This window comes from Sinohyriopsis cumingii, chromosome 12 (genome assembly GCF_028554795.1).
Source record: "Sinohyriopsis cumingii isolate HCF-2022 chromosome 12, ASM2855479v2, whole genome shotgun sequence".
NCBI lineage: Eukaryota > Metazoa > Mollusca > Bivalvia > Unionida > Unionidae > Sinohyriopsis > Sinohyriopsis cumingii.
In genome coordinates, this window is record NC_142972.1 from 24,193,871 (window position 1) to 24,208,485 (window position 14,615).

A 14,615-nucleotide genomic window follows, 5' to 3' on the forward strand; every position below is an offset into this window, starting at 1 on the left:
CTGATAGTTTTTTTTGGAACAGATTAGAACATGAATGATACATTTTTCTTGCTTCTTTAGCTCTACTGGTCATAGACCAGTATATTTTGTGAGATGGAGTGTTATCCAATCCATTGTCTGTCCTTTGTCTGATGTCTTACATTCATCTGTCTGTTAAGTTATTATTTGCTTCTCCTCCTCAACTACTTGGACGATTGCCATGAAACTTTACACACACATTTATCCCTTGGTCTAATTAATCCAAAATGAAAATGGTGCCATGCAGACATTCAATATGCCTGCCACAATGGCCATCTTGAACATTTTGTATGGCACCTCTTCCTGAATTAATGGTCACTAAAAGACTTCTTATGATGTCTTGATGGTCATGCCAATCTGACTTTTAATATGACTTGCACAAAGGCCATCTTGAAAATCACTCATTATCCTAGGTGGCTGGTTGTATCAACATTGTGAATGGATTGTCATATTGACATTGTGCTTTCACCAAAAAGAGTTATGACATTTTGTTGGTCTTAAATGAAAATGATTTCAGTCTGACATTCAGTATGTCCACCACAGCATCTAATTTGAAAATCTTGTTTTCACTAAAGAATATCAGAGATGGTTTAAAAACTCAGCAGTTAAAAGGCAGATATGGTCCTATTTTGAATTCTTTGTAATTTTTTCAGCCAGTAGAGCATCAGTCCCTTTGAGGGTCTCCTGTGTGTAAGGAAATTTCCCATTGAGTAGTTCAACTTAGGCCTTTTTAGGTACTCCATTGAATAGTTCAACTTATGCCCTTTTGGGTACTACAAGGAGTTAGGTACTCCATTGAATAGGTACCCCATTGAATAGTTCAGTTTATGCCCTTTTAGGTAGTCCAGGGAGTTAGGTACTCCATTGAATAGGTACCCCATTGAATAGTTATGCCAACTTATGCCTTTTAGGTACTCCAAGGAGTTTCAGTGCTCGTGTACTAGGAATGGTGTGGGCAGGATTTGCTATGATCATTGTGGCATCCTATACTGCTAATCTGGCAGCTTTCCTTGTGCTCGACAGACCAGATGCTAAGATTTCAGGAATTGATGATGCTCGTGTGAGTGTACATTAACTTTAACTGTTTCTAATTGTTCTTATTACACTTTGAATGAAATTCTAGACTAGAGTACCCCATGAATTAATTAATTTTTATAAATAGCAATTTTGTTGCTTCAGCTGACTAGTTTTTTCAATGAAATACTTGGATGTGCCTGTGTGGGGTCTGTTTACTTCACTGGTTGGTCATATGTTTGATTTTTATATTTGTGGTATGAGGCTAGCAAAAAATTCACAAATATTAGTACCCAGGGATAAAAGGTAATTCACAGATTTTCATTGAATGTACGAAGAGATGGAAGAATAGGGTATTATCATGAATTGAATGCACACATCACCTATTTTCAGCTGTGGTAATCATGCAGCATGATATATAGCACCTGTCATTGGTTCTTTTTTATTACTAGATTTGTAACCCCTGTCTAAAGGGAGATACTGTTATTTTTTCTGCTGTCAAGCTAGTTTGTCTGTTATTGACACACCCAGAACATAGTTTACACTATGCTTGCATTACTCCTATACCTAACTGAGAATATTTTTTCAGCTGATATCTTTTTCATTTTGAGTCTTTTTGTTTTGTATTTTTACTTAGATGCTCTATTCTATTTTCACTTGAGGGTCTTTTTTGTCATTCATGTGACAGTATAGAGCAAGGTTGGGTCTTCTCAGACTATTGTGGCAATCCAGACAATTTCTAATTTCTAATCATATGTTTTGGTTGATATGCATATACTTCCCATTATGCACTTTAAGGATAGACATCATCATAAAACCTATAAATGACTGATGTCTGAATATATTTTAAATTCAGGGCTTACGGACTCCTTGAAACTATCAAATATCTAACAATTCTCATAGGAATTTATTTTTTATTGACATTGGACATTTTAAAAAATTTTATTAAGTCAAATGGTAAAGTAAATTACTCATGGATTGAATGATTTCATAATTTACTAGTTATGGTGTAGATAATATCCTGGCACTGGAAGTTTGCCTATATATTAAGGACACCCCATGCTCGATAACTCGCGCCCGGATAACTCGCGATCCCGCTTATAACGCGGTGTCCGTCTTGGCTCCCGATTTTTTCCAGAGAAAATGTATTTAAAATGTCTTTAAAATACGCTGAACATGAAAAAATTCGATAAGAATTGATAAATTAAACCTTGATACATTGCTCATTTTATCATCGAAAATGGTGATTAATGCCCGTAAAAATGTAATCCATATTTTGAAATTTGCAGGTTCTAAAGAAGAATTAATTTCAGAGATCTCGAAAACGCTTAATTACGCGTATTTGGACACCAGTTTTTGATCTGGGACGCAGAAAATCACTGAGGCGGGAGTCCTCCATATGCATGTAATAGGTGCGCGGAAAAATTCAAAGATTTGCCGGTCCTGTTTCAGCCACCTGCTTTGTGGGAAAATGTGTTGATCAGTTAACTGTGCTGATATTTACAATGACAGAATTCAGTGGCTGAAAGATTCTTTGATGTACTCTTGCCATTTTATAAGAGTACATTAATACAAAAAAGAACATGATGCAAAAGCTAGGCGGCTAGTTCAAAGGCTTTGACTAGCGGCTGAGTGAGAAAATGTACTGATATTTAGTGATTGACTTCAGAGGCAGAAAGACCCAGTTTTAAAATCCTAGCGAGACCTCTGTTTAAAGATATCATATATTATGTAAGTTTTTATGATAAATAGTTGTCAGTATACTGTAAATAAACAGTCTGGTGAAATAGCTATCAATGAAAACTTTGGTAAATGCTAACAGGTGGCAACAGAGAATGAAATAAACACCAGTTAAACGTCTTCCTGTGTGAAAGTCACGTTCTAATCCTTTAATTCTGTTTCAGTGTAAACATTATAATCACAACATATTATGTTCATTGAAAACATGAAAAGAGTCAATCGACCGTCACATCGAAACCCGTGAGTACTTCTGTGAGAACCTAATTACATGTACGTGCCGGCTTTGTTTTGATCAACAACTTGGGGAAGTGTTTGTTGCATTAAAAAAAAAAAATCGATTACAAGAGACCTCGGGTGCTGGATTAAGGGTCTTGGAGCTGCCTTTGACGTAAAGCAAAACAGTAACAGAGACAACGACGATGATAGTGACTTCAAATGTTTCAGTGAAACTCATGTCATTAATGCCGAGGCTGTTTGGGAGAAATTCGTACAGACTCATGGTCCTGAGACGGGCATTTCTCTTGATATGGAGGAGTGGATTTGTGCTGACAATGATTGCCCCACAGCCGAATACATGTCAGATGAAACTATAATTATTTCTATAGCGAACAAATTTGCAGCAGAAGACGATTCTAACTGGAGTAACACAAGTGTTGAAAGTGATGCAGACGCAGATGTTGCACCCGTGGGGGTGGGCCCTCTGCACAGGAAGCAATCAAATATTTTGATATTGCCATAAGGTGGCTGGAGACCCAAAATGTTGACTACGTAAAGCTCATGCAGTTGAGAAATCTGAGGGATTTTGCTCAGCAGCAGAGAAACCAAGGAGTAACACACACAAAAAAATAACTGATTTTTTTAAAAAGTGAATTGATATTTGTCAAGCGTGGCACAAACGGCAAGTATTAACTTGTTCTAATTTACGTTGTTTTAAATTTGTAGACCAATTAAATACGTCTATACTGATTAACCCTTGTTTTTTTTTGTTTTCCATTTTACTTCTATCACATTTAAAAATATTTATCTTTCTATCGTTCGATCGACACTGTTTCTTGAAAAGAGTTGATCTTTTGTATATAAAAAAACCTCTAATTTGGATCAAACAATAAAACTAGAATGTATCCAATTCAACATAAAAATTAGTGACATAGTACACAATGTGTGAAGTGGTACACATGTTAAGCGAATGGAAACCACGTGGAATAATGTTTTCGATGATCGCCTCAATATACTGTAATTTATCCTGAAATTAATGTTGTCCTATGAGGAAATAATAAAGTACACCGTTATGAAGAGATATTTATTAACATTTAATCTCAGAACGATTATAAAGTGAGTATTCAACAGAATAATCTGCCAACCCCCCACATTTCTCCGTTATGTCGTCAATCACTTTATTGGTTTTGGGCTTATTTTATAGGTCCCTCGATAACTCGCGCCTCACTTATAGTGCGGTCGATGTTTCTGGACCCCGATTTGCGCGAGTTATCGAGGGAGTGGTGTAATACCATAATGTCTGCAGTTTTTTTAAAACATCATCAGCCCATACAAATCATGGTTTTGTATTGTTCTCTACAGTGTTTGCATACAGGGAATGATTTTCTTTATTGGCAGTAAATTTTAATTTGAGATACTTAAGAATGCTATTAATAATTCATACACCCTGAAAAAGTATTTAAAAATCTATTACAGACTGCAAACAATATGGCAATTTGTTGGGGGGGTAATGAAACAGCTTTCAACTTGTTGGTCCTTTACACCATAACTGTCAGTTCTCACACTGGGAGGAACAAACTCCCGATTTATGGGGTTGTTCTTCACCTACTTTCCGATTTCATAATATCTCCTGATTTTTGCAGAGAACTCCTATTTATTTCATTATGTCTGTTGATTTTCGTTTCTCCTAAAAAAACACTAAACAAATAGATATATCTTATGCAATCCAAAGAAGCCATGTTCTGTTTTATCACCCGTGAAGCGTTGTGACTTAATAATTATTATTAGGCTACGAAGAATTTTTTCTTCAGCAAATAGAATGTTAAATTTGAACATTATTCATGTCAGTTTAGGGTTTTTTATAACCTACACAAATTCTAAAATCAGAAAATAAATCAAAACAAAAAACATAAACCACAACAATAAAATTGCCAGCAAATGTTAAGTGCTTTGTGAGTTCAGAATAAGTAAATTAGGTGGGATATAAAACATGGGAAAAAGAGTTGTACTTGTACAATAGCTTCAGACTGAGTATTTAAGCACTGCTAGTTAAGATAAAATAGGGCTTCGTTTATTTGTCAATCAGTTGCTGGTGTTTACATAATGCACTGTAGAATATGGTTTATTTGAATTATGTTGGAGGGCCAGTCCTTTTTAAAAGATAATTGCAATGATAAGGATTAAATGTCAAACAGACACACTAGCTTTCTTGCATATTTACTTAAGACTAACCTTTAGCTATTGGGCAGTTTGGCCACAGCTGATCAGAATATGAAAAGAGGGCACGCCCTGGGGGAAAATAAGGCATGTCACAGGGAGAAATGGTACATCCTTTGAAAATTTCATGCATATTGCACATGGTAGATTGGTCAATATTTAGTGAAAACAAGGCTTAAAAAAGCAAGAAACTTCACGATTTTGGGTCTCAATCTCCCTATTTTTTTATTCAGTTTCCCTACTTGGTTTTTGAAAAGTTGACAGATATGTTACACACAGATATAGTTATGAATTTATTGACTTTATATGTATTTTTTATTTATGGATTTGATTTTTCTTGCCAATAGCATCACATTAATATCATTGATAATAATAATAATAATAATAATAATAATAATAATTTATAGCTTAGAAATCCAAATGAGAACTTCAAGTATGCCACAGTCAAGAAGAGTGCAGTTGAGATGTACTTCAAACGGCAGGTTGAGTTGTCCACCATGTATCGTAAGATGGAGGATTTGAATTATGAAACAGCTGAGGAGGCAATAGAAGCAGTTAAGAGTGGGTAAGTTTTTATCATGAAATATTTTATACAATATGCATCCCAATATAACATGCATCTAACTGTGGACAACAATATTTGGATTAGCTCCTGTTTAAATGAATTTAAAATATTATGATTGGTCCATTATCAAACTGTAAGGTATTGAGTTCAAATATTATTCTAGCTGGAAGTAAGAACTCCTGCACAGTCATAACTAGTCTGTGTAACTTACAAGCGAGGTGTAAATAAGTCATATACCATACAAAACTGGGTAAAGCAAAAGGCAAAGTGTGTGCTAACATGTGACTTATACTTGGCTGTTTATGTGTGGTATATCATGGTTCTCGCTGTTTGAAGTGTATTATGGGGTGAGTTTATATTGTTTGCTGTTTGGATTGCATTTGTGATTGCTGATCAGGGTCTGTACTGTTATGCATTGCATTATGGAATGTGCTTATGCTTCAGCTGTTTGCAGTGCATTATGGGTTTACAGATCTTGGTCTGCACAATTTGTAGCTGCATGTCCTTTTTGCATCAGTGGACAAAATATCAGAGGAGACAAACTACGGATATCACAATGGATCCTACTCACTACAGTTTGCTTGGCAGGGCCTCAGAAACAGGAAAAATTATATTAGGAATCACAGTTAGAAGAATGGGCAATCAGGGGACATAATTTCACTAAGTGACAACAGGGAATGCTGGAAATCCAACTAATTCAAGGTGTCATCATTCCAGAGGTGTATGATAAATCATTCCCTTGTAAAGTTATGTTGTGGAAACAAAAGGGGTAATGGCAATTAGAGACCATCACTCTGCTCAATGACAATGTGTATAGCTGGAAATGAAACTCGTTCAGGGTCACATAAGTATAAGCTGCTAGCCAGATTTGGTTGAAATCCAGCAATCACTTCCATAAGTTCTTTTTAGTGCTGGAAATAAAACCCATTTAGAGCCTCATCAGTATAACTCCCCATTGAGGGCCTCATCAGTATAACTCCCCTTTGAGGGCCTCATCAGTATAACTCCCCATTGAGGGCCTCATCATTGTAACTCCCCATTGAGGGTCTCATCAAGATAACTCCCCATTTAGGGCACCATCAATATAACTCCACATTCATGGTCTCATCAACATAACTCCCCATTCAGGGCCCAGTCAATATAAATCCCCATTCAGGGCCTCATCAGTATAAGTCCCCATTCAGGGTCTCATCAGTATAACTCCCCATTCAGGGCCTCATCAATATAACTCTCCATTCAGGGTCTCATCATTATAACTCCTGATTGATGGTCTCATCAATAGAACTCCCCATTGAGGGTCTCATCAATATAAGTCTCCATTCAGGGTCTCATAAGTATAACTCCCCATTTTGGGCCTCATCAGTATAACTCTTGCAGGATTTCAACAGTATAACTTTCCATTCAGGGCCTCATCAGTATAACTCTTTCAGGATTTAATCAATATAACTCCCCATTCAGGGCCCATCAATATAACTCTGTCAGGGTTTCATCAATATAACTCCCCATTCATTTTCACTTTATTTCTTATCCAGTTTATATTATACTTGTTAAATGGGTTTATATCATCAACATTTTTGGTGACATCAGTTATGAGCAAGAGACTGCATTTGAATTATTCTATTATTTTGTAAAAGAATTTTTAAAAGATAATGTTGGTAAAATCAACTTTACATAAAGTTGAGAGAGAGTTCAGTGTAGGTTTTGTTTTAAGCCTGCTTAGTGAAACGGTTAACTATTAAGTGATGTAAGGCAGGTGAGCAATCTCAGGTCCATTTGGGCCTCTTGTTATAATTATTACCTTTTTGTCTCATAACATAATGTAGTCGAGGAATTTTCTTGCATTTTTTTATTGATAGCTATGAAACTTTGTGATATTATGTCATCATTTGCTCCCTTGATTTTAACAAGAGTTATTACCTGTTTTAACTTACAGCTAGTTGCAGTATATGCAAATGTAACTATGCATGTATTTATTTGAATGTTTTTTTGTGAAAATAAGTACATATGGTCATTTATCAGAAAATATGGATGTTGACAACTCAATTAATTAATTTCTGTAGAGTCATGTACCTTTTTTAGACTAGATTAATCTCCATCATAAGGTAAGGGTGGGGGTATTTATGTGAGCACAATTACCTGGCAGGATTGCGATAAAACTTGACATATACATTCATCCCATGGTCTAGTTGGTCCTAAATGAAGATGGTGCCACTGGACATCCAGTATGGCTGCCATGAAAATCTTGTTATTTTTACTCCTCCTGATTGAATTGTTATATCAACATGGGGTTTGACTGTATGACTTTTTATGATGTCTAGTTGGTCCTAAATAAAAATAGAGCCAATCTTGTTTCCAACATAGCTGTAACAGCAGCTATTTTGAAAATCTTATTGCAACTCCTCCTCAACAGAAAAATTATATTGACATAGGGTTTCCACCAGAGGACTTCTGATAATGTCTGCTTTGACACAAATAAGAATTGTTCCGATCTGATGTCTAGTATGGCTGTCACAGAAGCCAGCTTGAAAATATTGCTGTCGCTAAACATCCTGAGTGGATGGTCATATCAGCATGGGGGGTTCATTAAAAGACTTCTCGTGATATCTAGTTGGTCCTAAATGAAAATATGGCCAATAAATCTTTAAAATCCTGTTACTTCTTCTGAACAAAAGTCATATTGACATGGAATTTTCACCAGAAGACATCCTATGATATCTAGTTATTCCTAAATAAAACTTGTGTCATTTGCCTATCCATCATGACAGTCACAGTGGCCATCATAAAATCTTACTGTCACTACTACTCTGGAATGGATGGTTGTATCAACATAGGGTTTTTATTGAAAGACTTCATATGATGTCTAGTTGGTCCTTAAATACAATGCTCACACATCCAGAATGGCCACCACAATGGCCATCTTGAAAATCTTGTTATTACTACTCCTGAATGAATGGATGTATCATTCTGGGTTTTTCACTGAAAGACAATTTAGAATGTCTAGCTGGACATAAATGAAAGTGGTGCTGATCTGGCCTCCAATATGGCTGCCACAATGAACATCTTGGAAATCTTGCTTGTGTTATTTCTCCTAGATGGCTGATCATGTCAACATTAAGCATTCAACAAAGGAGTTCTTATGATGTCTAGTTAGAAAGAAAATGGTGCCAATCTGATATCCAAGATGGCCACTGGCAGCCATCTTTAATTTGTTGCTACTGTTATGCTTTCAAAGCCACAAGAGCATCCCATACAACAGCTTGAAAATCATATTACTCTTAAATGGAAAGTTATTATGATGCAGGGTTTTTATTAGAAGAGTTCTTATGCTGCTCCTGTTCGGTCCAAAATGACCCACAGTATAGCCATCATGGCTGTCATCATGAAAATATTGTTATCTCTGCTCCTAAATGGATGCTTAGATCAGCTTGGGGTTTCCTCAGATAGACTTATCATATTTAGCTGGTTCTAAATGAATATGGTGCCAGTTGTACGTACAATATGGCTGCCATGATGACTGTCATGAAAATCTTGCTGTCACTGGTATCCCGAAATGGATGGTCATATTGACATGGGCCTTCACCAAAAGACTTCCAGTGATGTCTGCTTGATCTTAAATGAAAATGGTATCAATCTGAAATCCAATATGGCCACTGCAGCAGCTAATTTGAATATCTTTTTATTGATGAACAATATTGGAGACAGTTTAAACGTTCAGCAGTTAAGAGCAAGCAATGAACTTGTCTTGAATTCCTGGAAATTCTTTTCAGCCAATAGAGTGTCAGTTTCTTCGAGTGACTCTTGTTTCTTTTACTTTGGTAGGGTCATATGAGTTTTATAGACACAATTCTTGTTTAAGAAATTTTGGAGTAAGAGAAGTTAGCTTTAAATTGAAATCTACATGACAATAGAGCATTAGGCTTGTCCATCCATCCAGAATCCATGTACAGATGTTTTGCTTGTGTGTGTATGTGTGTGTGTGTGCCAAAGTGCTGCATTATTCTTGTGTGTACAACTACTCTGCATCTTTACAAGGACAGTCTTGAAACTTTGCAGATATTAATGACATGTTTTTCTGCTGTCACAGTCTTACAATTTTCATAGTTATGCCTCTTTGGTGTTAAGGTACCATATATACACGCTGATAAGTCAAAGCAAACTGCAAACAACAAAGATCCTAATCTGCTGTAGTATAATGTGCCTGCAGATCAGGGTCTGTGTTCTTTGTTTTAATGATTACTCCTAACAAACATTACAGACCCAAATCTGCCAGCACATAATGTACCAGCAAATCTGGGAATGTGCAGTTTGCAGTTGGACTCAACATATAATCGAGTATTTATGGCATTTACTTTATGTGATAATTCATTTCTCAACTTTTAATGTATTGCCCTGAAATTTCACAGACAATGATTTATGGTGATTGTGTACTGTTGTCATGCTCTGATGATTTTCTAGAGTTATGCCCCTTTTATCCTATCTAAATGTTCTTTTGTTTGTTCATAGATATGTCCATTCCTGATCTTTCTTCTTGCAATATTCATTCAAGTAAAAGGGGGCAGCAGGGGCATCCCTGTCATGTAGGCACATTTCTAGTTTTCTTGTGCATCTTTGCAGTCGCCTTCAAGCTTTTATATGGGATTCATCACGGCTGGAGTATGAAGCTGCTAATGAATGTGACCTAATGGTGGCAGGAGAGTTGTTTGGTCGGTCTGGGATGGGAATTGGGCTTCAAAAGGGAAGTCCTTGGACCCAGCAGGTTTCACTGGCTATACTGGAACTACATGAGGGTGGACAGATGGAAAAATTGGACAATAAGTGGATACTTGTGGAGAGCACAGCCTGTCCAGAGAGAGGACAAACTCCTGCTACCCTGGGCCTGACTAATATGGCTGGTACAGTATCATTCGGTTTCAGAGTCTTGCATATGTGCTTGTTATGCATTTATAAAATAAGTTAATCGATATTATATGGTAGTGAGTGTCAGGTAGTAAGTAGAGAAGGAAGTGATGAGAAGCCTACATCCCACTTTTAATAAATTTTAGAAAATGCTGCTTAGGGAAGTTTTGTTTCGGTAATAAGCAAACAGGGTTCCCACGCTACTGAAAAATTGGGAAAAAGTCAGGAAAAATGATAACTTTTTCCTGACCGTGAAAAGTTCTTGAATTTTGCAAATATTGATGAAAGTCAGAAAAACCCCAGGAATTTTCCATCACCTCTTGATGCCCGAAACAATCATGTAATTGAGTTGTAACTAAACTGAGTTAAATGTATCGAGTTCTAACCAGAATATTGGGAGGGTGCAGTATGAACCATTTGATTGCTTGCAATAAACATATATGCTGAGTCAATCCAAATGCCCAGTGGATTAGATTCGTCTAGTAGACTTTTATTTTCAAAGTCAGCATTATATCCGTATCTTTCCATACATGGAATGTATGAAAACCAGTCTAGCATCACAAGAGGCCAACATGGTCGTGGCAAAGCGTTGCCACTTTCCAGATGACCTAGCAAACTTTAAACATTGTTAGATCGAGTGATACATGAATGAAATTGATATCAAAACTCCTTATTTTGTCAGAAATTGTGAGTATTAAAATTGTTATGTCTTTAATCTGCTGAAAGACAAGGAAAAACTACGTCATTGATGAAATGTGACCTGGTACTCGCAATTTGCATTGCTAGTCACATGAGTACACAAATCTAACAACCCACATTATTGAATGTTGCAGAGGAAAAAGTAAAAAAAAATATTAAATGAAAGTCATATACTGGTTGTAATAAAAATACAAAAAACGAAAGAACACAAAAATCTCCATATTTGTATATTCCGAGAACAACTTCTGGAGTTTTGTTGTATCATGTGACTACCACGTTGACATGTACTCTCTGCTTGATAAATCAGACTGGCCAGATTGCTAGTTTTTACAAAAAGTAACCGACTTTCATTTAATGTAATTGAATTTCTGTACAACAACATTATAAGGAAGTTTGTTGTTGATATCACGTGACTGTTGGACTTTTGATGTCGTCATTTGAGTTTTGTGAAGTCGTGTGAATAGTAATGCAAATGGCGAGTACTGGGTCAGGTTTCATCTACACCGTAGTTTCGTCATGTCTGTCAGTGGATTAACGACATAACGATTATAATACTTGCCATTTCTGAGAAAATAAATCATTTTCCTATCAATTTCATGCAGGTATGAGTCGATATAACATAAGTTGAAATTCTCTAGGCCTGCTGGTTAGTGACCACCATATGTCACTACAGCACGGTGGTGGCAAATTCCAAATTTTTTATATGCAATTGCAATGACCCCAGAACCCAACCTAAATGTCAAATATGAAAAATTGTGTGGGAATATTCAGAGGAAATTTGGATTAGAAAATGGAGTGCTATTCGTTTTAAGCCAAATTTTTAGTCCAGATTGTTGAATCTCAGAGCTGAAATGATAAATTGTCATCCCTTGTATTATATATTAAAAAACAATACGAGCCCCTGTATCAATACAGGTTTGGGGACTGGTTTAACGAATTACAAGAAGACATGTTGATTTTACAGAAAATTCAGTCCTTTTTAATACAACAGAATACAATTTTGAAAGTCTTTTGTCAAAATTTAAATCAACCCTTTGGAAAATGTTTTTTAAATAATGGATTTGTAACCGATTGTCTGAAGGAGATTAGGTTGTTTGAAAAATATTGTTTGGAATTTTATTGGCATAGATAAATTCAGGGTTAAACTCTTTTCGTTACAAGGCAAGATCCTAATTATTTGTGTTTATTGTTTTTTATATATACTTTAATAGGAACTGTTTACTTTCTATAAGATGCATATATATATATATATATATATATATATATATATATATATATATATAAATTATAAAATAAACAACACCAACACGTAGAATGTGTGACCGGTTTTGCTTTAATGCTTCATCAGACTGAATTAAAACTGAATTCAACATCATTGCTTACGTCATTAAATATGTTGTTTCTAAGTGATCAGTGAAATAAACAATATGACATAAACAAGATGATGTCATAGCTTACATTTTTAACATAATTATCTTATACTTTAACGAATAATTTACATGGAGATATGCATATACGGCAAAGATTAATGATATCTTAATACATAAAAATATATAAAACTGGATCTTAAAGATACATATATCTCTACTGATAACTATATGTAAAATTTATTAATAAATAGAGATAAACAGTTTTAGTAATATTTGTATTATGTATAATGCACACTTATTAGAGGTATAGAAAATAAATAAATAGAAAAAAAAAAGAAAGAAAGAAAAAAAAGAAAAAAATATAAAATATTAATAAAATAAAAATAAAATTAGAAAGATATATATATAAAATATATATACTAATATAATCTTCACAACTGTTAAATATTGTTGTTGTTTGCTAGAATTAAAGTGGTGTGCGTCCAACTGGGGACATTTACCACTGGTTAATGCCACCACCGGTGGCTTTTTGATTACTCCTGGGGGGAGGAAAGATGCCGCTTCCCCCAGGCTTTAATGTGTTCAGGGAACACTTATTAATTGGGCCGTCAGATCGAGGCATCATTTGTGCCTGTCGGTCTGAGTGTAGGGCCTAATTGAGTGGGATTGGACCCAGCACACACTCGGTTTTCAGTTGCAATGATAGTGGTTATATTAAGGTCACTTTATGTTTTGTGCACTGCACGTTTAGATTTGGTTTCTGGCCATGGCAAACGAGGTGGGGTTTGGGTTCGGGTGGAGGTAGCGCTGGTCTGTAGTGCTTTCGACATCCAGGTATCCGTGGTCTAAAACCATCTCTTGAATTTGGAATAAAGAATAACTCTGTGCTGTTGTTATTATAGAGTTTGGTTAAAGAGGGTGTTAAGAGTTTAGATGGTTATGATAGTTGCCTTATGTTGGGGCAGACTCATTAGGTGTTGGGTCCTTAATCCACCTTGCTCATAGGAGCATAGTGGTTGATGTTGATTGGTGGGTTTGGGTTCTAGTTCCTAATTGGTGTTTTTATTTGCAGCCTTGTGCTGCTGGCCCTGATAGTCTTTGGGTTTTTAGACTACCTTATATGTAGTTAATTTGGGGTCATTGTTGTTTAGGTTAAGGTTTGGTACAGCATTGTGCTGTTGGACCTGATAGTCTTTGGGTTTTGAGACTACCTTATACATGTATGTTCTAGTTTTTGGGGTCCTATGGCCTAATTCGAGTTGTTTATTGCAGCCTTGTGCTGCCGGGCCTGATAGTCTTTGGGCTTGGAGACTACCTTATATAATCTAATTTTGGGTCCTGACGATAGTTACTATGAGGTTGATTCTTAGGTAGTGGAGTTGGTTATCAGACATTGTTAGTGGTTGGATGTTGTTAGGAGTGTTATGATTAAGGAGGGAATAGGGCTGGGTAGGTGAGTAGAGTAGACTTTTTTTTTCTTCCCCCAAGTCCTAAATTTATCAGCTTAATTTGCGTGTTTTAATGGATATTTTGCTCTTTCTACACTAAAGTCCTATGAGTTAGGGTGAAGTTTGAATTGGATATTTGTCTCTTTCTACGCTAATGTCCTATGGGTTGTTATTAATTTGATTGTTTGTTCCTGGTTTAGTTGTCCTTGTCTATTCCCTGTAGTGCTAGAATAAGTCAAGGTCTTATATTCCGGTTTTTGTTCTGTTAATGTTTCCTATATTTCCCTAATTTTGGCGTGTTTCTATTATTGGTCTACTTTGGTTTACTCCTATTAATTAGTTAATTATCTTTTCCTACTTCTGGGCCCTACAGTTGCTATTTATTGATTGTATTTGTCCGGTTTGATTCTCCTTGTCGATTACTTGGTTCTC

At 35.8% G+C, this 14,615-nt stretch overlaps 1 protein-coding gene across 2 annotated transcripts in view; it reads left to right on the forward strand.

Moving 5' to 3' along the window:
- LOC149786106 (glutamate receptor ionotropic, NMDA 1-like) overlaps nucleotides 1-14,615 on the forward strand; it is a 108,139-nt gene that overhangs the window by 60,259 nt on the left and 33,265 nt on the right. For both annotated transcript variants that reach the window (XM_089976421.1, XM_089976422.1), the window contains exons 13-15: nucleotides 930-1,078; nucleotides 5,613-5,770; nucleotides 10,385-10,662. In XM_089976421.1, the coding sequence (XP_089832547.1) occupies nucleotides 930-1,078; nucleotides 5,613-5,770; nucleotides 10,385-10,662 (585 nt within the window). The remainder of the gene's footprint in view (nucleotides 1-929; nucleotides 1,079-5,612; nucleotides 5,771-10,384; nucleotides 10,663-14,615) is intronic.